This window comes from Mercurialis annua, linkage group LG5 (genome assembly GCF_937616625.2).
Source record: "Mercurialis annua linkage group LG5, ddMerAnnu1.2, whole genome shotgun sequence".
NCBI classification, from domain to species: Eukaryota; Viridiplantae; Streptophyta; class Magnoliopsida; order Malpighiales; family Euphorbiaceae; genus Mercurialis; species Mercurialis annua.
The window spans coordinates 8526584-8553112 of NC_065574.1; the positions used below are offsets into that span (position 1 = coordinate 8526584).

Here is a 26529-nt window from a genome sequence, read left to right on the forward strand (position 1 = left end):
TGTAAATTCAAATAATTGCAACAAAAAAGTTGTTGATCTAATAATCTAAACACTAAAATTAGCAGTAAACATTTTAAATTTGTAAATATAATCTTCCAACTCGCCGGAAAACACCGAATACGCCGAGGAGGACGCCGAAATTGCCGGAGGAAAGCCAGAGCCGTCAGAAAGATGCCGAACCGCCAAACAGATGCCGGAGCCACCGGAGAAGCCATAAGAAAAACGACAAAACTAAAGAGAATCCATTTAGGTAGATAAAATATAAAAGAAAATTACAAAAATCAACATAAAGTTAGTTTTATTATAGAAAACATCATTTTTATTGCATTTTAAGAAAAATTAAGGGGGAATGTGATTTTTGGCGAAAGAATGGGTTAATCCAATGAAAAAATAAGTTTAATGTGAGAAATATTTTAGTGAAAATGCACCGATAATTTACAACTCTAAGAATTATAAAGTAACGAGGTACAAAAAAACCCTCGATTTTTTATAAAAAGTATAGATCAACCTTTTTATCTTTTTAGACACAATTAAGCTCTCTTGTTTTGAAAATTGAACAATTAAACCCTCATTATTTTAAAATCGAACGAATAAACTATTTTAGTTTACTTTTAGGACACTTACCTCGTTAAATTTTCGGTAAATACTTTAAACAATAAAAATGTTTTTGAACTTTTTTCCTATATGATTATGAAAGATATGTTAGCTATTCACGAGTGTTTCTAATGGTGCTGAACGAAAGAAGTTATTTGTTCTATTTAAAAATAAAAAATACTTAATTATATCTAAAAAAAGTAAAAAAGTTGATCTATATTTTTGTAAAAAGTACAAGGATTTTTTTCCTTTTTTTATCCTTTTCCTAAGGTAAATTTACCATTTTGGAAAAAAGATAAAAAAAAGTTAAGTTAGCTCCTCTCAATATTCAGGAAATTCCAAGAGCGGCAATATCTGGAGCCAATCTGAATTATTGATCCTAATTTTCGGTTTGGTTCGGTCAGTTTATTCGGTTTGGCCCATCCCTAAATATTATACAAATCAAAAAAATGAACATGTGTTTTTACATATCGGCCACTGCCACCCTTATTTTCCAGGAATCACCACACAAATACAAAGGACAATTTGGTCATTCTCTCACTGCCCTCCGCTTCCTAAAATTCCTATATCTTCTTCATTCACCTCAAAACCCTAGCTCTTTTTCTCCAGTTCCTCACTCAGTTTGCATTTTTTTTCAATTGTTTTTTCTGCTCTTAACTGCAATTTTATACTGTCTCTACTTGGAACTGTCTTTTCTCTGCAGAAGGTATGAAAATTTCCATTTTTCTTTCGGGTTTTATAATTTTTTTAAAACCCTAACCTTAGAAATTTTATTTGAATTTAGGTCTGTGTTCAGGTATAAGTAATTAAAATGGGTGAAGTTAAGGATAACGACGCTTACGAGGAGGAGCTTCTCGACTATGAGGAGGAAGACGAAAAAGCACCTGATTCCGTCACTGCTAAAGCCGCTGATACAGCGAAAAAGTTTGTTTTTCTTTCTCTCCTTAATTTAATGGTTTAAGTTATTTTAAATTAGGTCTTAAAATTTATTTACTAGCCTACTAAATCTGAATATGGTGTAGAACATGAACTTAGCTTTTTTTTTTTATCAATTTACCCAATTTTCACCCTTGATTCGGCGTGTGTAGCTCACCTCTGATAATAATTTTATGCTACAATGGGGAAAATTGGTAAAAAAATTCTAGTTGATGACTAAATTGATCATTAAGTTAAAATATGTTCTAATTAACTATCTCTTGCAAGTTGAAGGGGCAAATGACAACTTAAATAGTTTATGTATTAATTGTCTTTTTGGAATGAGTTGGTAGATATTCATTTTGTTGACTTGTTATAATACAGGGGTTACGTCGGGATTCACAGTTCAGGTTTCAGAGACTTCTTGTTAAAGCCAGAGCTTCTACGGGCCATTATAGATTCTGGATTTGAACATCCTTCTGAAGGCAATTTCTTTATCCATTTATTTTATATTTGGTTGTGAGGGGCAGAAGGCTTTACCTATGCGCTTTCACTGTGCAACTGAAAATCCCTGGTCATTTATTGTTTTTTTTTTCTAGTTCTATAATAGCATATATCATGGTTGCCTGCTTCAACATCGTCTATACTTAATTTTACAGATTTTAGATCTCAGTTTGAAATGGATTGTCTGTTACGACCATTTTTTTAGACTAACTATAACCTCTTAGGTGGCTGATTTTATATGTATTCGCATATGCATGAAAACTACACAGAGGAGCAGTTAATGTGCACAAGGCATGCTTCTATTTTTGAGGGTTTGGGGGCTTTCAAAGTGCATTCTTAATGTTTGAACCATAAGATATTTATTTTATAGTTTTATAGTTTTTTAATTTTTATTTGTTTATGCAAAGCCACACATCATAGAGGGTCGCCGAAACTAGCAAAGTAGGAGTCTAGACATCCCACCACCACTCAGCTGTTTTCTTATTCTAGTAAGATGAAAGTATGACCTGTATTGAAAGATAGAAACTACAGAATCTAAAAAGAATTAAAAGGAATCAGACATCATTGTTGGAATTTATTTTGCTTAAGTGACTAATAATTATAAGGTTCAATGAATTTTAAGGTTTATGGTTTCCTTTGGAAGTTAATATAGGATTGTGGCTAGAGGCCTAAATTCCTTTGAAATCCTTTTCCGTTCCCTTTGGTTGTTTACCGTTTTGGATCACAATTAGTTTGGTAGCTTGGAATTCAGTCAGTTAATTATTAGTAGAATTTTTAGTTCTCATTTGTTTGTCAAAGGTTTTTCTTAATTTATAATTGCAATTAACTTCGGTTTGCAGTCCGTCCTGTCTCTATCCAGCTTTCCTGCGATTTCTTATGCATCATTTATCCTATTTATCTTTCATTTAAGCTGTGATTCTTGCTTCTACGTTTTCTCTCTTGCCATGCTAGGATGTGATTGTAACTTCTTCATGCCTGTTTTAAATTTTACGCATTTGCATGTCCCTGTGGCTTAATATAAATGTATGAAGGAATATTTTTGTAAATAGAACTGTTTTTCTAGCTCTAGAACAATGTGGCCAAGATTTTTCCTATCTTACATTATGTCCTGTATTCGTGCTGGGTGGTTTGTATTTTCTCTGACTCTTTACATTTTTAATGCAATGCAGGTAAATTCTACTAACTATACTTGCTGAAAACCTTAATTTCAGCAAGAAACTGGTTTCCATAATCCTTTCCTTTAAATGGATCTGGAAGATCTTTATACTTACTGAGGATTCGTCCGCTACAATTTTGTTTCCTTCACTAGTACAACATGAATGCATCCCTCAAGCTATTCTGGGAATGGATGTTATCTGCCAAGCTAAATCTGGAATGGGAAAGACTGCTGTTTTTGTTCTTTCCACTCTGCAACAGATTGAGCCTGTTGCTGGTCAAGTTGCTGCGCTTGTGCTGTGCCATACAAGAGAATTGGCATATCAGGTATTCCTCTTAGTTACGATTGTGTTTCAGCAGTGTTATGATTTTTCTTTTTTGAGTTGTGTTCCTTTTTAGTTTTAATGTTTGATTCCTCCTCTTTTCATAGATATGCCATGAGTTTGAGAGGTTCAGTACTTATTTGCCCGATATAAAAGTTGCTGTCTTCTATGGTGGTGTCAACATCAAGGTGCACAAGGAATTACTAAAAAATGAATGCCCACATATTGTTGTTGGAACTCCTGGAAGAATATTGGCCCTGGCGAGAGATAAAGATCTTGGATTGAAGAATGTGAGGCATTTTATACTAGATGAGTGTGACAAGATGCTTGAATCGCTTGGTATGTTCTTAATTTGAATGCAAGAAAGGAAAATATGTTTTTCTTGTCTCAATTATGTATTCTCCTGATAAATTTGTTGCTATTATTTGATGTTTTTACCTTTTTATACAGACATGAGGAGAGATGTGCAGGAGATTTTTAAGATGACTCCTCATGACAAGCAAGTTATGATGTTTTCAGCTACACTCAGCAAGGAAATACGCCCTGTTTGCAAGAAATTTATGCAAGATGTAATATTCTCCGTCCGCTTATTGATGTTTACACTGAATTATTTTTTAATGTGATTTCGTGACTTGTATGATTCACAGCAGGTTTGGTGGTATTCTTCTATTACATTGCTATTGTAGGGAGAAAGGACATAGTTTCTAGATGTTTTTTTGAAAAACCACTTGAACAGAAAAAACCCCCAAATTATTTGACTTATTTTTGTAAGAATGTTATTTTTTTAACACCTCCTCTTGTAGTGATAGGAGAAATCCCTTCTTTTATCTCAGCCAACCTATTTTGTGAAATTTTTCATATAGTTATTTATTTTAAATAACACTACTAGTATTTGTCTTGTGTATCCAAAATAGCTAAAAAGCTTGGATGGTCCTAGCTTTGGGTAATTTTAGTGTGATCATTTTCCCTAATTTCTCCTTTTTTATGATGTTTGGCACTTCCAGCCTATGGAAATTTATGTAGATGATGAGGCCAAGTTGACTCTTCACGGCCTTGTACAGGTATGTATAGCATGGTAGCACATTGAGATATTTCTATAATTCTATCTAATAATTATCTGATGATGGCTGCTTTTTGTTGCAGCACTACATTAAATTGACTGAAATGGAGAAAAATAGAAAGTTGAATGACCTGCTTGATGCTCTGGATTTCAACCAAGTTGTCATCTTTGTCAAGAGTGTGAGCAGAGCTGCTGAACTGAATAAGTTGTTGGTGGAGTGCAACTTCCCTTCCATATGCATTCACTCTGGAATGACTCAGGAAGACAGGTATTTATTCTCACATTGGCATTCTATTGATGTCCACCAGAACTGTACATCTAACTTTATGTATGAATCTGGTGCTATCTGCTTGCTGTATTAGTTATGATACTCGATTATAGTTGTGTATTTACTAATCATGTATGCACCTTTGAGTAACTTTGGTCGAGTTGGGTGGGTGGGATTGCTGGCCCTATCATTTATTTTCCTTAACATGCTTTATAGCTGTCCGAAACAAGTATTGCATCTGTAATAGAATTGTTTGCTTTCAAAATGGTGGTGTTGTTTTGTTCTTGAGGAAGTTGCTACATATGGGTTAGATTTGCTATTTGCTAGTTGGATCTGACACTTATCCATCTCTTTATGTTGAATAAAACAACATTTTGAAAAATTAGTACATGGGCGCCTGCCCAGCTTGGCATAGACTTGTATCTGATTAATTTATATGAGGGCTGAAGTTATGCAGCATGTTGTGTCTATTTGTCAAAAGGCATGGAATTTGATCTAGTATTCTCTAGGTTGATAACGTTCACACTTTGTTTGGGTTTTATACTTGAATCTGTTTCTCAGCTTACAACATAGATTACCCATTGGAGAAGGTTGTTTTAGTTGCATCCATAGTTATATGAGAAGCTTGGGAAATTGTCAATAAGCTTGACCTGTGTTTTGTGGAAGTGAAAGAAAACTGGATTTGAGGACTTGTTCTTAGGGTATTTGACATTATTTGCCAGCTTCTAAAGTAGTACTACAGTTCCTCTCTTTTTTTTCTCTTCCTTTCCCATACGTCTATTTTTTCTCTTCATTTTATTAATGAATTGTTGCGCTGGTCTCTTTATTCATGACTTGCAGCTATTATCTTAGAATCCAAACTGTTAAACTTGCAGCTATTATCTTAGAATCCAAACTGTTAAACAATATTTAAATCATATGCAAGTTAGACATTAGAGGAAACAAGAATGTTTTTTGTTGAGTAAACTCTTCCGATTCTATAAGAGTCAGATTTAATTGAAAATTTGAGTTTTTAAGTTGTACTTTCAACAGGTGCCTGATATTCTGTGTTTCTTTGAATTTAGGTTGATGAAGTATAAGAGTTTTAAGGAGGGTCACAAGCGAATACTTGTGGCCACTGATTTGGTTGGAAGAGGCATTGATATTGAACGTGTTAACATTGTTATCAACTATGACATGCCAGATTCTGCTGATTCATATTTGCACAGGGTATAGATTATGCACCTTTATTTCTCTGTATGGTTCGAGAAAATAGGCGTCACAAGAACTTTTAAAAAATGGGTTTCCTAAACTGCAATTTCAACTGTGACTGATAGGTGGGGAGGGCTGGTAGGTTTGGCACCAAGGGCCTTGCAATTACATTTGTCTCATCTGCATCAGACTCCGATGTTCTGAATCAAGTAATGTTATTCTCCAAAGAGGTTTCCTTGGATGATTAGTGCATTTTCTTGTCCTTCCAGCTATTAATCATAATCTACATTGTAATGGTTTCAGGTTCAAGCAAGGTTTGAGGTAGATATAAAGGAGCTCCCTGAACAGATTGATACTTCCACATACAGTAAGATCTCACCTAGTATCGCTGCTTTTGAAAGTTCTCTCTCTCTATTCTTGATTTGGTTTCTGGCCTGTTTCTAATAAAATTATTAGTTCAATAGCTATTCATAAACATCATCGCTGTTATCATAAAGTACTTGGAACCTATTACTTATCCTCTCTAAATGATAAGAACCTTTTGATGGAACCTAATGGGCTGATTAATGACATCAATATATTGGACGTGTCAAATTGTGCCATGAACAAATATTTTATTGTTCTAGCAATAAGGAGCAGCTTTCTTTCTTATTATGCTCAAGGTGATCAGATGGGAGTTCTATTTCCTTTTCAGAGCCTTACAGTTTTTTCTTATCTTATATGCAGTGCCATCATGATCGTCATGTTATGGCGCATGCCACTGGGAGCTCGATGGACGGGACAAGTTCCAAGTGGATTTTGATGCTTTATCTTGTACTATGTAGGTTATTAATGCAGGAGTAATTAAGTATGTCTTGATTGGATAATTTTGATGATTTAGATATTATGTCCTAGCTAAAACCTATTTAATTTTCAGCAAGTACTTGGTACATTTTTGGGGTGGTTAGTCGTTATTTGTTTTTTTAATATCTCTGTTGTATTTTATCTTTTAAATATTTAATTTTTGTGAGGGTATTGGACTATTCTAAATTTGTTGCGGATTGCTTTTACCTGTTCTAGTTCTAAGGTGGAACCGTGGAAGTATAGCTATTGTAGGTCACTTGTATATGTAGATTAAAGTGTTCATTTTTAAAAGAAATTATGATCTTTAATGTTTTGCAATTTTATTACAATTTTTTCAACTATGGTAATTTAAACGTAATTATTATTTTTTCTTAGTTTGATAATAAAAAAGTATTGATGTGGATATAGGTATGTATATTTGTTCATCTTAATTTTTTACATTGTATTTTGAATTGTGTAAAAAATTTATAGTTTGTGCTTTAAATTGTTAAAAATTTAAAGTAGGTATGTTAGTCTTCAAAAAAAAAAATTAGTGTATTTTAAAACATTTAGTAATTATTTTTGATAGTATAGTGGTTGATTTGGATGGAGATTTATGGGGCAAACTTGATCATTAATTAACCTAATGATTTAGGGATCTAACTCTAGTTCCAAAACGTTATGTACTTCCAAGTTCCAACTTTACTTGATTTTTTCATATTAGTGAATAAAGTACATATGCAAGAAATAAATTTCTGATTTGTTTTAGCCTATAATGATCTCAACTTTTGGAATGAAATATTCATGGATTATGGTGAGAAATTACATATGTAATCATATCAGGAAATGGTTTATGATACACAAAATCGCAAGTGTACGATGTCGATAAATCAAGTAATATAATGATAAGTAAAAGTCGAACCCACGAGGAATTGAATTTAGTACCAAAATAGTTAATTAAGAATTATTTGAACTAACAAAGATGAGGTTTGTGTGATTTCAATTAAAACTAATAAAAACAGAAAATAATAATCTAAGGAATAAACAATAACGACAAATAACTCAGAATATTGCTTTCGTATGGATTATCGATGCCTTACAAATCTAATTTATATCAATCAATTTTAATTGTTACATGCAATGGAGGATAGATCGAAGATACTAGCTCAATATTTCTATAATGTTGCTAGCCTATTAATTACAACCCGTTACTCCGAATCACCCTTACTGTCACGGCTTACAGAATAATAGAAGATAAACGGCAATTTATAATCAACGCATTATCGATTAGTTATCCACATAGACCACATAACGCAAACATGGTGGTCGGACAATGCTTTATAATTATGCCTTGGTTACCCTTTTCCAATTAAATTGCTTAAGTCCCCTCCTCACAATTTATTCTAAGTTCATATGATTGTTAGCTACTCAATCACAAGCATTACTCTCAATAACTAAGGATTGCATTAGCAAAGAAAGATATAGAAATTAGTTTTCAGAATTTAAACCTAGCATCCATACTACTCACAATATTCCAAGTCAAGAAATTTAGCTAGACATACTTGAATTAACTAAGAATTTAATAATAATGAACATAATTAAAACAAGAGATTGAAATAAAAATACTTGAATTAAAACCTGGAATTATTCTGAAAATAAGTCTTCGAATCAAAGCTTCGAAGATTTAAGTCTTGAAATAAAACTAAGGACTAAAAGAAAATTAACCTAAGACAAATTATTTGTAGAATAGAAATAATGAAAAACTAGATAGAATACATGATCTTGAGATGTTTTTATATAGCGGAAGAGTCCTTGATGTGTTGCAAGAGTTGTAGTTGAAATCGGATCCAAATCCGCGTTGAAAAAGAATTTTCACGTTTTAGGTTCGTAGGTAATCCGGGCCAGTTCCTCAATAGTGCCTGGTTCCTAGGAACTCGGCACTTTTGAGGAATTGGCCACAAAGAATTCGCAGAAAGTAATCCGGGCCAGTTCTTCAATAGTGCCTGGTTCTTAGGAACTAGACACTTTTGAGGAACTAGGCACCTTTTCCAGCTTTTCTCCAATTTGCTCCAAATTGCTACGCTTCACTCCATACGCATAAACCTACAAAATAAACACCTTTCCAAGCATAATATCTTCAAAAATATGCAATAATATTATATCAAATACTTAGAAAAACCCTATATAAAATATGCGTATCAGTTTACTAGATGAGAGAGCGCTTACTATCTCCATTAATACTTTTTAAATTAAAAATAGCTATAGTATATGGACAAATGCAAATAAAGATAATTATAGATATAAATAACAAAAACTAAATTTTAAATTAAATTATTAAAAGTTAAATAATATTACTTTTTTATAACTCTTAATTGTAGTGAAAATGTGCTTTTTTCCTTAATCAATCTCAATTGTAGTATGTGCCTTTTACCGACGTTACCTTAGGAAAAAAAATTAGATTAAATAAAAGTGGAAGATCAAGAATAATTCACTGGTGGCTGCAATAATGCTCATGAGCTAAAGGATTAAAATTAATTAAGGCTTCACTTGATTCAAAAATATATAATTTTCGGGAAATTTATTTTTTGGAAAGTTGATTATTGAGGAAGTTAGTGTGGAGGAATTTAAAATTTTCATTATTTGTTTCACTTAATAATTTTCCGGAAAGTTGTATTTTATTTTTAATTAATTAAAATTAAAAGTCAACATTATTCACAGTAACTAAATTGGCTAATTAAATGTAGGAATATAATAGTAGTTTAATTAATTTAACTAGGGAAGTAGAACTTACCTAGGTTTTGCTAGGGAAGTCATTTTCCTAATCAAAGGGAAGTAACCCCTAACTTTCCGGAAAATAGATTGGCAAAAATGAATCAAATGAGAAAAAAATGCTATTTTTCAGGCCCGTAAAAGAAAGCACCGGTCCCCATTCTCCCCTTCCATTGGAATTTTGCTTTTCTTATCTACGTGACTTCCTTATTGAATTCACACCCAACCAAGTGAGGCCTAAGAAACTTGCAGTTCAACAATATTTACTGTGTTGGAACAAATTTTCAATACCATGAACTTTCTAGTGAGCTTCCCAAATTAGATTGTCATCTTCCGAAGGCCATGTTTGGTTCATGGAATGTAATAGCATGGAATAGAATAGCTATTCCATAAGGAATGAAATAGCCATTCTTTAGTTTTTGAGAGGAGTACCTATTCCACAAAATCATGGAATAACAATTTCGTGAAATACCTATTCCATGAATCAAAGTAAAAAATTTTCATTCTATACGGAATAGCTATTTCATTCCGCACCAATTCCATGAACCAAACATGGCAGAAGTGTTATATATGCCGGTTAATCCACGTATCTCTTGAAATCTTGATGAGCCTCCAAGATTAGGTGGTCATGTAATCAGCCTGCATAAAAATGACAGTCCATGTTATCAAATATCAAGCAAATAATAACAAATAAAAACCAATATTGATCATATTTAGCAGCCTCTAGTTGGAAAGGCCTTCGATAAAGAATAATCGACGGCCATCATGGAATACCGACAAATAATATTACTAACAAAACTCGTCGGAAAGTAAGACACCAACAATTACCAACGGATTTCACATACAAAACCATGGTATTCGGCTTTTTTTTAAATATCATAAATTAACATATAATAATTAAGGAATTAAATTAAATTGTTATGATATTTAGCCGTTGAAAATTTATCTTGTGTACTGAATGGCACAATTTTGTGAACGGTTTGCAAAAGTAATTTCTATGTATTTCGCGTATAATATATGCATACACTAAAATTATTTTTGACTATTTTTGGCGTATGTTCTCTGAGTGCTTATTTAATATATGCTTAATAAAACTATTTTCTTTCGGATTATTCCGCGTTATTCATCATATATTATATCGTGCACTTGAAGAATTATGTCGGAAGGCTGTCAATTTTTTAGATTATGCATAAAATGTTATCGAGGAAAGGTAATTTAATTGAATTAGCGATCATATATTATGATTAAAATGTCTAAACAATGTATTTCGTGCGTTGTACATAAATGCAGTCTGATCGAGATTGGATGTACAATGGAAGAATTAAGGATGGGCTATTAACTATGGAGTTTGTTCATCATATGGATGAGTTTATAAAATTTTCTTTGCAACATCCTGAGCACTCTAGTGGCGGACAAATAAAATGTCCATGCAAGAAGGTTAATTTAACGGTGGATTTTCCGTCGTAAATGTTTAGTTTTTCTGTTGCAATTTCATCAGTAAATTATTAAAAAGAATTGACATTTTACTGACAGAAAAGAATTCAGCGACGAACACGAAGTTTTGCGTGGGTAATTATTTAGTGTCAAGGTTTTCGGCAAGGGAAACTTTTTGGCTTTTTTTTTTAATTTTTTTTTCCAAGTTTTTAAGAACATCAAATAACATTAATTCTTCTCTTGTTTTGTGTGTTGAAAATATAATTGTTTTCTCAAAAAATAAAAATTAATTTAAAAAAAAATCTAAAGTCTCATTAATTAGATTAAATATATATGATATGAAGTGAAAAATAAAATTTGCCTTGTCATATATATGCACACTTACTCTTATCAGATGGAACGAACCCAATAATTATAGACCAGAATTATTGTGAACCAAAAAATGCACACCAACAATAGATATAGCAATCAATTAATCTCAATTGTAGTGAAAATGTGCCTTTCACCAACATTAGCTTAGAAAATATTAAATTAAATAAAAGTGTAAGATCAAGAAAACAATTTACTGCTAGCTGCAATAGTGCTCATGGATCAGCTATAAAATGAAGGAACAAATTTTAATACCATGAACTTCTGGTGAGCTTCCAAGATTTGATTGTCATCTTCCGATGTGTAATGCCGGTTTATCCACGTATTTCTCGAAATCTTGATGAGCCTCCAAGATTAGGTGGTCATCTTCCCACTCATCGCGGTATGATTTTGGTCGGTTTATCCTCTCCTTGCCGGTTAAGTTGTACATTTTTATTCTCCAATCTTCAATGCCTGCACATTGGCATTGTGCAGCAAGCCAGTTGATGTAATCAGCCTGCATAAAAATGACAGTCCAAATTATCAGAAAATCAAGCAAAACAATCAAAAGAAATCAACTTATCTTCAAAATAATCAAAAGAAAGTCCTTCCTCAGCTGCTCAACTAGTTTGGTATCTTTGGAATAAGCGAGGAGATGGCAATTGAAGTTCCAATTACCAACATTACTATAAATTGATTAAGACAGATTACATGAACGGCGAACATGGGGCCTACTACCTGATAATTAAACAGGCAATGTGTGTGATGCTTGGGAACTTTAGAAGCTTCAAGCGTCAAGTAAAAGGCGGTGATATCTTCCATCATCTCCTCTTGCGACGGAAGCATAATCCTACCAGACAAAACACCAGCAATCCACTTGCTCTGAAATTCAAATGCTGGGAAAGGGAATATCTAACAGCAAATAATTTGCAATAGATTTATTTCCAGCAATACATCTTAACATCCAACCAAAATACACATAAATGTCATAGAGTTTAACCTTCCATGCTATTCCGACAAACGAAAGCCATGGCGCCAAGATGGCGGGAAAGACATGCTTGTAGAGCGATGCAACACGGTTATCATCCACAGTCACAATGCCGTGTGTATTGAGAAAAGGGAAGTGATACTTATACCTTCAACAGTTGAAGTTCCAACATTCAGTAATTAATATATGATTTACCCTCACCTATGTGTGTCATTTAACATGAGTCTACAGGACAGCTTATTCCTTAATAATTGTGATGCGAGTTAAATAACAAAACAAATACCCGGTGCAATGCAGTATAATATCTGTGAGAACAACACTACCATCCTGGAAAACTACAGTACCATCTTCATTGCAACTCTCTATCTGCATTATTTCAATGAACAGAAGACATATTTTAGGCCAAACAGTATCCAAGTACCAGAACTAAGTAACACAGAAACGGAAAATGCCGAAATGGGAGATGAAAAAAATGATAACTACTAAAGAATATATTTTAAATATAGAGTTCCTAAGTTTGAGAAAGGTTTCCAGAATGAAGCATAGAAGTCAGAGAAGTTTCTGTGCAACATAGACCAAACACCTATCCATAAACTCTCTTCCATTGCTTTTACCATAGAATGAAGCCACATTTTATCATATCCAGTCTGTTTTTTATATGTATCCTCTGGAACTGATCTTGATGCAACATGGACCTCTTTGGCGACCCCTGCTATTTCACTTGATAAATCAACGGCACTGAAGGCACCGCCTATTATAATTACAACCTACCAAGAAGATGGATTATTAGCAAGTCAGCGCAGTTGATAACAAAATATCACACATAGAGGAGATGCAATAAGCCCTGGATTGCACAACATGAATTTAACAGTTCTACTTATTTTTCCAGTTTGAGTATTTTGAGGTTCAATAGTGTCATACAGTCACTGTTTGAACGACCTAATAAAAGGTGCTCTCCGGGAACTATCTTCGTCAACTGTTATTAGTTCACTCCATAGTCCAAGACAAAAGAAATTCTGCATAATCTTTGTTACAATGAAACTCAAACCTCTTTCCATGATATGTTTTATAAACTTATAGCTTCAAAAGGGCCTGGACAAATACGTATATGACTGCATTTAAGCTACATTAAGCAAATGCTAACAGAATTTACTCTTTACATAATTACACTCGCATTAGTGCAACTAAATTTCACATCAAGTACAAAATCTGATAATAGATAATTCTCAGGCATACCTGATCCCTGAAGGGCTTAGGAGTACGGTAGTTGTGGCTATGAATTTGCTTCCCAGGCCATAAATTGACACCTAAAAGAATACAACAAATTGCACATTAATTCAAACACTTTAAGCAATAATCAACGGTCAATTGAACCAACAAAAAAGAGGTGGTTGGGACTTGGGATTGGTCTGCTGGCCATTATAGTCCGGATTTGCCAGGTACGTGGGCTTGCAGGCGGTCCACATCCCGGGATTTGATAGTGATGGGATTAGCAAATACAAACAAAAGGTTTTGATGATGAAATGAAAAATACCAGGAATTTCAGCTATACGAGGTTCTGTGTAATGCCCATTACAAACAACAACAGCATCAAAAACCTCGTACAGAAAATCATCATCATCATCATCATTATGGTCGTTCTCAAGGCTTATTTTTTCCTTGTTTGACTTTGACTTTACTGTCCAATATCCACCATTGTCGTTGACTTTATCAACCATCTCTACACTAACCACTTCACAGCAGAATCTCACCATTTTTTCAATCCTAAACTCCTTAGCAAACTCTTGCAAATACAATAACACTTCTCTATGACCCGGAAACCTTCTCGGGTCTCTCCCTTCACCCTCTCCACTCACAAATGGATAGTCCATAAAACCCATCACCTCTCTGGGCAGGTTGGTCCGGAGGGATTCATATAGGCTGCTGTGGATAATGGGTCGGGTTGGGTTTTGACCGATAAGGTCTGACTCAAACTGCGTAGTGTACACCCAGGTGCCACCTATTTGAGCTAATTCTCTCTCAAACACTACCACTTCGTGGCCTTCTTTGTGAAGTTCACGTGCCGTCACAAGACCGGCGGCGCCTGCTCCGATCACGGCGACTTTGCATCTGTGGCGGCATTTGTTTTGGGCCATTAATGGACACTAACAATTGCTGAATAAACTGAATGCATAGCGTGGATTAAATATATTTTGATCGGAGTTGATTAATTTTTTCATCGTTTATTGGTTACTATTAAATTCTGAATTCAGAGACTTCATAAATTTTATTAGTTTAAATTTGAATAAAGAATTAATATAAATTATTTTGTTCTCTTTGGAGATTATTAACAGTGTTGATGGAGTGGAGATCAAACTATTTGAATAAAGTAATAGCCGCTCAGTACTGTCTTTGTTCTTTCTTGAATGTCCTTTTCAACAAAATATATATTAATTTTTTTATTAGATATTCATTTTTTTTTATCTTTATTAGGTATAGCAGCTGCTAGTCTGCTACTCTCTTTGTTCTTACTTGAATGTCTTTTTTACAAAATTTATTAAATATGTTAATTGATATTATTTTTTATTTAGCGATCAAATTTAAGGAAATAATATATTTAAAAAATAAATTGCACTCCACTAGATAAATATTTTAAGGAGTATTGAAAAAACAAATTCTAACGTTTTACTTTTTCTTACGATTTAAACCCAACGTTTAAAACTTTACAAAACAAATGTTAACCTTTTCAATTTTTACATTTTGTATCTCAACCTCATTATTTGCTTATGTGGCAGCCATATTGTTGGTATATAAAATCCCAACGTTTTAAATTTTGTAAATAAAATTCCATCGTTTCGGATTTTTGCAAATTGTAGCCTAAAAAAGATGATAAAATGGCTGAAATTAGAACTTGAACTATAATTTGTAAAATTGAAAAGGTTAGGATTTATTTCGTAAAGTTTGAAATCGTTAGGCTTAAATCACTAAAAAAGTTAAATGTTGAGATTTGTTTCGCCAATACCCTATATTTTAATATATTTTTAAAAATATATCTGAAATATTAATTAGTTCTTATTTTTTTTTTAAATTCTCTATATATATTTCCAAAAAAAAGTGTTTCAAATTTTACAGTCAATTTTTATTTTATCTTATATTTAAATTTTCATTATTTTCTTCTAAAAGAATTCTGCTTTGTTATAATTTTTATTTATTATGGGTAATATTTTTAATTATTTTAAAAATATATCAAAACCTCCAAATTTAAAAAGTCCCAAAATAATTTAATTTTTGAGATTTATTCTATTTTATATTTTGTTTTCCTAATTCAAATACATCAAATATTGAGTATTTAACATAGTAGTCTAATTTTAGTACGTTCACTACAAGGAATACTAAAATTAGCAGCAAGTTTTTTTGCTGCTGAAAGCGATAAAATTGCTGCTGTTAGCATAAAGCAGCAAAAATAAAATTGTTGCATGTTCCTACTAATAAAACGTTGTCTTAAATTATCGGTAGTAAAAAATAAATTGCTGCTAAAAACATAACAATAGCAACACTAAAAATTGCTGCTAAAAATATAATAATAGCAACAGCAAAACTTGCTGCTGAAAAACATAACAAAGACAGCAACAAAAAATGCTGCAAAAAATATAATAATGGCAACAATTAAAATTGTTGCCGAAAATATAACAATAATAATAAATTTTTTGCCAAATGTTTAAATTAGTAGTAACCATAACTGCAGCCAAAAATGTTTTAGATTTAATCATAAGAAATAATGCTGTCAAAAGTTCATATAAAGTAAATCCAAAAATAATATTTGTCGAATTCAAACATTGTACATAATAATCCCTTCTTAAGAGTTTAAACACTACTTGTGTTAGTATAATAATCCCTGCTTAAGAACTTGCCTCACTTTGATAAGACCTTTGTGAAAACAGTGATTGAACCATACACTCAATCTCAGATCTCTTCACATAGGAAGACATATCAACTTGCATTTCGGCTCGAATTTCTTCTCGCAATTTAGCTCGGAGTTCCTCGGTTCTCTCGGCCCAAATTTCCTCACGTATTTTTTCTCTCATGGTTTCTATCTCACTCGCAACCCGTGCATGGATGAATTGTTGAGTTGTAGTACTCACCGGTTTTGGACCTCGTCCTTGTCCTCGAATATATCCCGTTTTTTCCCCAACTACTCTGATAAAAGCATCAGCTGTTGTCATTACAGCACATTCATCCTCTCCTTCTCCCCCTTCATGTTCTGCTTGTTGAGAAATAATTCCAAAACCGTATAACCATTGTAGATATTCTGAAAAGTAAAAAGTATATTATTTTTAATAATTTTTTATATATTTTTTTAAAATAATAATTTATACATAATCTATAAAAAATTATATACAAATAAAATATATATTTTTATAAAAAAAATGTGTAGTTTAGTGTGGTACTTCTTGTCAGTTTATTTTTTAAATTCTAATTATTATAGATTATGTAGTAAAAATGAGTTTAATAAAAAAAAGGGATATGGTGTAATGATTAAACTTAGAAACAGTATAACCATTGTAGATACTCTGTGATGCTTAGTGTCACAATTACGCTATTAACTCTACATATACGGGATGACCACATATATGTGACGTGCATGCATTAGCACCAAATGTGAATTGGCTTGATCATGGCAAGTGATTTGAAACAAGAATCCATGTAGATATAATTTGGAGAAACCTACTAATTTGTTTCCCTTTTCTTTTGATTTGATTGACATTATTATTCAATTAATTTCCTCACTAAACAATAATCTAAGATGTAATGTACATGCACAACAAATATGGAAATCCAAGAAAGAAAAATTTGTATTATAGATTTTTCCCCCCTTAAGAAGCTAATGAAAAATCCATATAAATCCATAGTCCTAATCATATTTCAAATTACAGATTAAAACACTTACTCGCTTCTCATCTAATTTTCAATACACTATGTCAATCAAAGTATTTATTCATGCCTTGGTGATGTTTGTGATATTGATCATTAGTGCTAATGCTCAAGTATTCAATGTCATGGATTATGGAGCTACCGGAGACGGAAAAAGTGACGATTCTTTGGTATAAGTTTACTATCGCTTTGGGGCGTGCAAAACAGAAACTAAATCTAATAATTGAATCAAATCGATAATTTTTAATCGGTTTGATTGGAATTATAACCAAATTTTGGTTTTTGGTTTGATTTTGGAAGTATAAAAATATATTTACTTTTAATACAAATTATATAGTGGTGCTATTAAAACAATATATATTAATTTGTTTGATTCTATTTTTTGTTGAATTTCAATGTTGTAGGCATTTTCGAAGTCATGGAACGAGACATGCATGGCATTGGGAAACCCTACACTGATAATTCCGAAAGGAAAGACATTTTTGCTATCTCTTACAACATTCTCAGGCCCTTGCAAGTCTACCAACATTAGCATTATGGTATTACACATGGAGTTAATTTAACAACCCAAAATCTAAATTTAATCAGCAATTTAATTTTTCTACAACTATATGTATCGGTATATTAAACATGGCCGAACCAGAGCGACGATCAGTCACAGTTTGATTCAATCTGGTTCAACTAACGTATAAATATATCATATTATAATGAACAGATAAAATTATTTAACAGTTTTTTATGGTTAAACTAAAATTTACTTTTTAGAGAAAACTCGATCCAAACTGACCTCTGTGTCGAGGTTGAATTAGTCAGTCCAGTTCGGTTTTTAAAATACTGATATGTACTTAAATTTCTTTTTGTTTCAGTTATCAGGAACAATTGTAGCACCTAATGGCCCAAAGGAATGGAAAGCAAGTGATATTTCAAGATGGTTGACATTTAAGGACATACATGGACTTACAGTAACTGGTTTTGGCCTAATTGATGGCCGTGGTAAGGACTGGTGGGGTGTCTCTTGCAGATACTATAAGAATAAGGTAAAAAGAAATTACCCTTTTAATTTTCAGTAATATAATTAAAATTTATGGTAAAAATGGGATATTAATCCAACCTTTAATTTATTTTTTAACAGGAGTGTCTCACCCAAATGCCCACCGTAAGTGTTTAGTTATTAAATTTCAGAGTGTGTTAAATTTTGAACATTAAAACAATATAAATTTGTGATAAGAAAGAGTAATTATTTAGACCTAATGTCTCAAATAATTTATAATCGCACTCTGACGTTGTAAAATTGTCAATTGTATTCAATATGCACTTTTGAGGTTCAATTGTGCCTCAATCATTAAATTGATCTCTTTTTTATGCAAAAAAATTCAAATAAACCTTCATATTTAGTATATATTTAATATAGATTTTGATGTTATGAATTAATAAAAAACTTTTCTTCCTTATAATTTTGAATAATAATAATAATAATAAATAATATTATTTATTTAATATAAATCAATATTATTATTATTGTTTCACGCCTGTAGTTTTGCCGCCGCCTTTTTCCGACTCCCATGCCATCCTCTGACCCGCCGTTCGTTTGTCTTCCACCATGGAAGACGAATCAGAGTTCGTCTCCCATGGTGAATGGTGGTTTGTCTTCCTTTATGGAAGACGTACGAGATCTGATTCGTCTTTATCAAGACGATCAGTCAGAGCTGTTTACAGGAGGGGCGCATCGGGTTGGAAGAAGGCATTGAGGCCGGAGAAATATGACAGTTTTAAATTTAACTTTTTTTAAAAAAATTGATTATATATATAAAAACTTTATTTAGATTTAATTAAATTAATTTAATTAAGAATTTAAATCAGAGTTTAAAGATGAAGAATTTATTTGAATTTTTTGGAATGGAAAAAAGTACAATTATACTCTTGAAATTTAGAGTTTTTGAACAATTTCACCCCTTAAGTAAGAAACTTGTCCAAAATTAAAAATCGGGGGTACAATTGAACCTCAAATATGCACATTTGGATACAATGACGATTTTACAACATCGGGATATAATTAAAAAGGGGCTAAAAGATACGTGTATTTGGAACATTAAGCTAATTATTTATTATAGTCAAGATTGTACCATTTTCAGGATTGAAAATGTGCAATTCTTGGCTATACCGGATATTAGTATTTTATATTTACGGGAAATATTCGACAAATGTTTCGTATCTTATAATTGTTTTATATTTGTCATTAATTTTATAATTGAATGATTTTGTAGGCAGTAAGATTTGAAAATTGTGAAGATATTCGAATGAACAATATATACTTTGTAAATAGTCCACAATGTCACATTCTGGTATCTGGATGCCGATATGTGGACTTGAGATTTTTGAACATAAAAGCTTCTGCAGATAGCCCCAATACTGATGGCATTCACATTTCTTCTTCTCATAATGTCTCCCTTCAACATTTGACTATCGGTACCGGTAAGTTTTTTTTAACAATTTTACAAGTTTACTTAAGTAGTTTTTTACTGCGACGATGCTGAAAAAAATCGAGATTTTCCGGTTAAATTATAAAAAAATTACTGAACTTTTGAATTTTTTCATTTAAGTCACTAAAATCGAAAGTGCAGTGAAAAAACTCGAAAATAATTTTAACTAAAATTTTTGTACATTTTCGGTCTTTCTATTTAAAAAAATTTAACTGATATAAAACTATTTATAGGTGATGATTGTATTTCGATTGGGGATTATACAAGCAATATCAATATTGTTGGTGTTCGTTGTGGACCTGGTCATGGTATAAGGTGAGTGTATATTATATAGTTTTTTCATCACATTTTTTTATATATTACTAAAGAAAATGGTGGTATAGCATTGGAAGCTTAGGAGGAGGAGGAAATGAGGTGCAAGTAGAGAACATCACAGTTCATGATGCCCATTTTTATGGCTCTACCAATGGAGTTCGCATCAAAACATGGCAGGTAACGTAATACCCTAATATGTCGAAAAACCCTAATCTATCGCGCTATCGGTAAAAAAATTCATAATCATTCGTGATTAATTAACTGGACTCACCTAGAAATATTTATGTATACATACTTGGTTGATAATATTGATTTGTAAATATAGGTAGGGCGAGGCAATGTAAAAAATATTCATTTCTCCAATTTGACCTTCGAAAATGTGGACAATCCGATAATTATTGATCAACATTATGGCGATCTTCGAGCTCCACCTACTGTAAGAACACTTAATTGCATCACATTCTACTTAATTATATACAGTTAATTTTATAATCTAACTGCCACGTATGCATTTTTTACCGGAAAACCTGTCATTACATTGTCCTTAATTTAAAATTTGATCACCAAATTGTAAAAATACGATAGTTCGGATACTATAAAGATCAATTACCCACAAAATTTCAGTTCAATTAAAATTGGTGAATTTATTGGATTGTGTGTTTGTAAATTTGAAAGAATACTGGAGTTCATATAAGCAATGTGAGCTACTACGGAGCGACGGGGAGTTCGAAGACGAAGGTGGCGATAAATCTGAACTGCAGCAGTATTGTTCCGTGCACCGATATAACATTAGAGAATATTAAATTGGATTCAGCTGTAGCAGGCAACAAGCTCTCTTCTAGCTGTAACTTTGCTCATGGATTCACTAAAGGATACGTCACTCCATCTTCTTGCCTTGTACAATAAGTTTCACCAAACGAAACCCTAGAAATTTCATGTTCTTACATGTTTTGACCAACTTGCTTTGCTGGACTCTTTGTCTGTAATGTTGTTGTTGTATTGCTAAATGAAGTGCAAATTTGTTATTTAGATTTTGTGTTCAAAGTTATAGCTTAATAGCAGAGTCATTACCTTTATGTGTAATACGAAGGAAAGACAAAAAAATTGAAATGGAAAAAAAGCTAACTATAATTTTTATAAAATTATTAATGTAGGTTCAATAGAGTCTAAGAGTTTTCATAAATAAAATCAAATGACGAAACCTTAAATTTAAGTAGGACGGCAGGAGTGTGCATATGATTCTTTTATATTTGATTTGAAAATCAAATCATATCGAAATTTATAATGATTTTGTACGTTTCAGAACCAAGTCGAACTAAAAAATTTAGTTAATTCTGCATTTCAATTTGATATTTTTTGGTTTGATCTGTACTAAAAGTAAACTGATTTTTTAATATTTTTAGCCGAGTCAAATAAAAAAAACTAAATTTTTACTATGCCAAATTAAATTAATTTAGTTGAGTTATTCGGTTAGTTTAAATTTTTAGAAACCCCTAAATTAATTTGTGCAATATAAATCATCTTTGGCCATTTCTTCAAATCTTTGCCATAATTCTGGCTACTTTCCATGTCCCTTTAGCGCTAACGCAGAGCCAAAAAAATGGCTACTTTCCATGCCTCTTTAGCGCTAACGCAGAGTCAAAAAGTTGCTCATTTTGTTGTTAAGCCCCTCCTCAAGAATTAATTTTAAGGACTTTTTTGTTTTAATTAATTTTAAGGATAATTACTAATAATTCCTCTATTAGGTGACAACTATGATTTTTTTAGGAAAAAAAGGATCCATGCTCTTAAAATTTAACTTCAAAATCAAATAAACTTTCAATGTCCGAAAAGGTTCAAATATTGCCCCGAACGTCTTAAAACAGAACAATCAGACTCGGATTTTGACGCATAATGAGATGTTTGGAGTTTGGTTGTCAAAATCGAAGGTCTGGATTTTCATCTTTAAGATGTTAGGGGCATATTTGAAGCTTTCTGAACATTGATGACTTACTTGATTCTAAAGTCAAACTTTATGTGTATGAATGACTTTTTTTTCTTTTTTATAATTTTCTAAAATTGACTTTTTTTCATTGTGATTGATCAAAATTAATATTGTTCCTTACGTTAGTGAAATGTTTTGATTGTTAAAAAATTCAATTTCACCTATAAACTTATTTTTCTTTTAACAAGACGCATAAATAAAAAATAATTAAAGAAATACTTTATAATTATTGTTTATATATACATGTTAAATTTAGATAATTTTCAATTTGAAAAAAAAAAACATTGTTAAACAAATTTCAAAGAAAATAAAAATATTTATAAATTAATTAGTTTTAATAAATTTATAAACTATCTTAAATTTTATTTGGATTTTTTTAATACTTTAATGGATGTTATGTTTAAAAAAAAATGAGTTTATGGATCAAATTAAACTTTTTTTGACAATCAAATCTTTTGACCAGAGTAACTAATAGAAATAACTGACGGAAAGTGGCAATATTGAATTCGATCAAACATTTAGAGAAATAAATTGGTTTTTAATATACATATTGTAATTCCAATCTAATGTCAAGGGATTATTAGTAATCATCTCTCAAATGTAGCCATTCCACATACAAGAAACCAAACCATAAAAAAAAATAGAACTAAAATTATGACATATCATATGCTTAGATTTTGCAATTGACCATTCAAGGGAAAGATGACCTATCAATGGGAAAATATACTGATATTATTAGAATATTGAATCAGATGGATTTTTCTATTTAGTTATTTTCACATATGAGTTTAGTGAACATAGGGATTTTCTTTCCTCAAGTGAATAAAATGGAGGATTTATTGCACTATGATATGCTTCAGCTACCATTTCTAGACTATAAAAGATCATTATAAATACACAATAGGATGTTTCATTTTGCTGCAACAAACTATAACTTTGCATTTTCACTTTTTATTTTCTTCATTGCTGCAAACTCAAATAAAAATGGTGAGACATCTTGACTCTCCCTCGTTTCCGTCACAAATATCCGTCATAATTTTATTTTTTTATTATATGAAAAGATTTTTTACCTTTGTTTTTTTAACAGGATCTCTATTATATTGTTTTCTTGTTGTTGGGCATGGCTACATTGGGTGCAAGTAATTCTAATCTCTTAAACGTACTTGATTTCGGAGCTGTTGGAGATGGAAAAACCGACGATTCAAAAGTATGTTTATATATACTTTAATCATTTTGCATAATATCACTTTCTACTTGATGTTTTTTCATTGCTTATAATTTGCTATTTTGGTCAGCTAATTTTTAGCGATTTCTTATATTTTATTTATATAAATTACCGTTTGAAGACTGAACTCGAGGTTTCATAATTTTAGAGAATAATTCAGTACTCAATTGGTCCTTTTTTTTTAATTAGCATTAATTCCTAATTGGTATTATGCATAGGCTTTTATGAAGGCATGGCAAGGTGTTTGTGGAGCTACAAATGAAATTACTCTAGTGGTGCCACAAGGAAAAACATTTTTACTACAGCCAGTGAAATTTATGGGTCCATGCAAGTCTCCTAAAATTAACTTCTTGGTAAGCATACAATTATTAAATTCTTTTATTTATAATTTATCATTATTTACTATAATTAACTCTTTTAAAAAATCAATGCAAGATTATTAATATATTTGATTAAATTGCAGATTAAAGGGAATATAGTAGCACCAAGTAAGATATCAGAATGGAGCACACCATATATGGGTACTTGGATTGTGTTTGCATATGTAAATGGCATTTCTGTTTCTGGCAATGGTCAAATTGATGGCAGTGGCTCTGATTGGTGGGATTGTGCAGCGGTATTTATTTTTAATTTTTTTAATCAATGTTTAAAATTCCATAAATAGAATTTCCATTTTATTAAAAAAATATCTTATTTACGGTTTTAATTTTTATACTATTGCAGAAAAGTGAGTGCACCAGACCTATGGTAAGTCACATTTTTGTTATATCGTAGATACTTTTTATAGGAAAATTTATCAATTGTGAATTGTGAAATCTAATAATGTGATAGTGATGCATCATGTTAACCGGGTATAGGCGCTAAGTAGCAAACTATTTAGGTCGTGAGTTTAATTTTTTCTAAAAGCGTTCTTTCCTTCCTATTTATCAATAAAGAAAATAAAAAAAATCTAGGCTTTTACATTAGAAAGTTCCAATTCACTTTTGGTGCAAAAAAATTGAATCTTACTTCAAAAATATATTGATTTATTCAATTTGTTTCGATTTTTACAAAAACAATTTAGTTTTTTTTCTTTCTTCTAATTTAGTTAAATTCAATAAAATGCACTCTTTGGCTAGGTAGTAGACACTTTTTCTTTTGAAAATTAGCGTGGACACTTCCTTCATTCAACATTATCCGTTTTGATAACGTATCAGAAACTTGATAATTTAGATACAAAATTTTATTATTTACATAAAAAATCTTAACATAATATTATTGTTCTGTATCCTTACCTAAATGTTCTGTTTATTTTCCGTTTCCGGTATCCGTGCTACCTAGCTAGCTCTTTGGTGTATGGGATATTTTCTTTTCTTCAGAATATTATTTTATATGATTGATTTAACTAATTAGGTTGATGATGATTGGCAGGGAATGAAATTCAATTTCTGCAAGCACATTGGACTTGAAGGATTGAATATAATTAACAGTCCAGCTAGGTTTCTGTCCGTATCTCACAGTGATGACATGTTAATCTCTAATCTTAAAATTACTAATCCTGAAAATAGCCCTAATACTGATGGCATGGACATTACTCACTCAACCAACATCCATGTTAAAGATTGCCAAATTTCCACAGGTTTATTTAATTTAATAAACATAACTTAAGTTTTTTTATATCATTTTTTAGTGGATTTTTTTTAAATGAGTTTAATTAAAATTTAGGTGATGATTGTATTGCAATTCTTGCTGGCTGCTCCAATATTGACATTACTGGAGTTTCATGCATTCGAGGTCACGGTATAAGGTTTGTCATTGATCGGATTTTAAATTAATCATTTTAATCCTCAACTGTTTAAAAGTTGTTAAATTAATTAAAGTGATTTCTGTTTTAATTGTAGTATCGGAAGCATGGGACACAATGGAGATTATGACACAGTTGAAGAAGTACAGGTTAAAAATTGTGTTTTCGGATCGACTTTAAACGGAGCACGTATTAAAACATGGCAGGTAAATAAAAATAAAAACTAGACACAATTTATTTAGCTCAACGGTTGTTTTTAGTGCTGTAAACCATGACGATAATTTAAATAGTGCTTTGGTTGAAACCAAATTGAACTGAAATTTTGAAAATATATAGTATATTTTAACCGAAAGCCAAACCGATATATTTTCTGATTCGATTTGGTTATTGTGATTCAATTTGTATAAAGATTTAACTATGTTTTAATTTCGAAACCTAATAGTTGGATCAATAAATAAAAGTTTAATGTCAAACTGAACACTTCAGTTTTATTATTCGATTTGGTTCAATTTTTATACGACACAAACGATAATCATATTTTTGTTTATTTCAGGGCGGATCAGGATTTGTGAGGAAAGTATCCTTTGAGAATATTACACTGATGAACACATCAAATCCTATTAATATAGACCAATTTTACTGCCCTCAAGGCAATTGTCCTAAACAGGTAACACAACAAAATTGTTGCTGGACGTATCTAAATATAGAACGCACAGTGAATAATTATTAATTTTATAAAATTCAAAATAAAATTAAAATATGTAATTAAAGAATACAGATTAATTTTTTTTATTTTACCTATTTTCATTTTTTTTTGATAATTGGGGAGGGGGAGCGCTTGTGGGAGGAATTGAACGCACGACCTTAACACTTTGTGTCCAGCGCTTATACCATTCGAGCTACAGCTCGTTGGTTATTTTCATATTTTTATTCTGACGTTTTTTCCGATTTCTTTTCTGAAGCAAAAGGCGGTAAAAGTGAGCGATATTACATTTTCGGGATTTAAAGGAAGTTCGTATACAGAGACAGCAATTAAGATAGAGTGCAGTGAGAGTGTAGGTTGCTCTAATATTGTGATGAATCAAATCAATATTGGCCCTTCATCTCGTGGCAAAAACGTTACCTCTGAATGCATTAACGCTCATGGAAATTTTGGAGCTACAAATCCTCAAGTTAATTGTTTTTCCAAAATTTAGTTTATAGTAATGACACATTTTTGGCTTAGAATTAGATAGATAATTGGCTACATTAAAATAGATTCAAAATTAGGTTGCAAGTTGTAACTATTGTATCATCTTTGCATCTAATAAAATTAAGTCTTACTTTTATGTTCAATTCTCTCAAACCATGACATATATTCTTATATACAGTAATTAAAAAAATTGTATTCCTAATCCTTGGATCAAAATTAAAAGAACCATGTAATTTTTTTTGGGTTTATATTCACAATCAATTTCATT

The 26529-nt window shown here is 31.5% G+C and overlaps 4 protein-coding genes across 5 annotated transcripts; 3 read left to right on the forward strand and 1 right to left on the reverse strand.

Moving 5' to 3' along the window:
- The first annotated feature begins 1186 nt into the window (after window positions 1–1186).
- LOC126682210 (DEAD-box ATP-dependent RNA helicase 15-like) lies at window positions 1187–6974 on the forward strand. Its single transcript, XM_050377807.2, has 12 exons — window positions 1187–1300; window positions 1379–1518; window positions 1894–1994; window positions 3323–3495; window positions 3599–3830; window positions 3942–4060; window positions 4496–4552; window positions 4635–4819; window positions 5884–6028; window positions 6136–6219; window positions 6314–6377; window positions 6737–6974. The coding sequence occupies exons 2-12, from the start codon at window positions 1406–1408 to the stop codon at window positions 6745–6747; spliced, it is 1284 nt and encodes a 427-aa protein (XP_050233764.1). The 5' UTR covers window positions 1187–1300; window positions 1379–1405; the 3' UTR covers window positions 6748–6974.
- A 4504-nt stretch (window positions 6975–11478) lies between these two features.
- On the reverse strand, window positions 11479–14654 carry LOC126680218 (flavin-containing monooxygenase FMO GS-OX-like 3). 2 transcript variants are annotated; one of them, XM_050375282.2, is made up of 7 exons: window positions 13906–14652; window positions 13608–13678; window positions 12986–13138; window positions 12655–12737; window positions 12384–12519; window positions 12122–12295; window positions 11479–11900 (listed from the first exon to the last, which is right to left on the reverse strand). In XM_050375282.2, the coding sequence occupies exons 1-7, from the start codon at window positions 14504–14506 to the stop codon at window positions 11694–11696; spliced, it is 1425 nt and encodes a 474-aa protein (XP_050231239.1). In that variant the 5' UTR covers window positions 14507–14652; the 3' UTR covers window positions 11479–11693. The 2 variants fall into 2 exon arrangements, with proteins under 2 accessions (XP_050231239.1, XP_050231241.1); XM_050375284.2 differs by having other exon boundaries at window positions 11811–11900; window positions 12122–12233; window positions 13906–14654.
- A 2672-nt stretch (window positions 14655–17326) lies between these two features.
- On the forward strand, window positions 17327–21078 carry LOC126681397 (probable polygalacturonase At1g80170). Its single transcript, XM_050376937.2, has 10 exons — window positions 17327–17452; window positions 17687–17821; window positions 18149–18319; window positions 18415–18438; window positions 18818–19012; window positions 19547–19754; window positions 19996–20077; window positions 20146–20254; window positions 20403–20513; window positions 20753–21078. Exons 1-10 carry the CDS (start codon window positions 17327–17329, stop codon window positions 20981–20983), a joined length of 1392 nt encoding a protein of 463 aa, XP_050232894.1. The 3' UTR covers window positions 20984–21078.
- A 1765-nt stretch (window positions 21079–22843) lies between these two features.
- Window positions 22844–26265, forward strand: LOC126681399 (probable polygalacturonase At3g15720). The gene is made up of 10 exons (XM_050376938.2): window positions 22844–22879; window positions 23149–23268; window positions 23505–23639; window positions 23750–23902; window positions 24010–24033; window positions 24697–24904; window positions 24991–25072; window positions 25167–25275; window positions 25623–25736; window positions 26032–26265. Exons 1-10 carry the CDS (start codon window positions 22844–22846, stop codon window positions 26263–26265), a joined length of 1215 nt encoding a protein of 404 aa, XP_050232895.1.
- Window positions 26266–26529: the final 264 nt, after the last annotated feature.

Coding starts and splice junctions, on each gene's coding strand:
- LOC126682210 (XM_050377807.2), top strand. CDS start 1,406: ATGGGTGAAGTTAAGGATAACGACGCTTACGAGGAGGAGCTTCTCGAC. Junction 3,496..3,598: donor CAAGAGAATTGGCATATCAG/GTATTCCTCTTA, acceptor CTCTTTTCATAG/ATATGCCATGAGTTTGAGAG. Junction 4,820..5,883: donor GGAATGACTCAGGAAGACAG/GTATTTATTCTC, acceptor CTTTGAATTTAG/GTTGATGAAGTATAAGAGTT.
- LOC126680218 (XM_050375282.2), bottom strand. CDS start 14,506: ATGGCCCAAAACAAATGCCGCCACAGATGCAAAGTCGCCGTGATCGGA. Junction 12,296..12,383: donor TTGTCGGAATAGCATGGAAG/GTTAAACTCTAT, acceptor ATTTGCTGTTAG/ATATTCCCTTTCCCAGCATT. Junction 11,901..12,121: donor ATTGCCTGTTTAATTATCAG/GTAGTAGGCCCC, acceptor ATTTTTATGCAG/GCTGATTACATCAACTGGCT.
- LOC126681397 (XM_050376937.2), top strand. CDS start 17,327: ATGTCAATCAAAGTATTTATTCATGCCTTGGTGATGTTTGTGATATTG. Junction 18,439..18,817: donor GTCTCACCCAAATGCCCACC/GTAAGTGTTTAG, acceptor TCACGCCTGTAG/TTTTGCCGCCGCCTTTTTCC. Junction 19,755..19,995: donor ACATTTGACTATCGGTACCG/GTAAGTTTTTTT, acceptor AACTATTTATAG/GTGATGATTGTATTTCGATT.
- LOC126681399 (XM_050376938.2), top strand. CDS start 22,844: ATGAGTTTAGTGAACATAGGGATTTTCTTTCCTCAA. Junction 24,034..24,696: donor GTGAGTGCACCAGACCTATG/GTAAGTCACATT, acceptor GATGATTGGCAG/GGAATGAAATTCAATTTCTG. Junction 25,737..26,031: donor AAGGCAATTGTCCTAAACAG/GTAACACAACAA, acceptor TCTTTTCTGAAG/CAAAAGGCGGTAAAAGTGAG.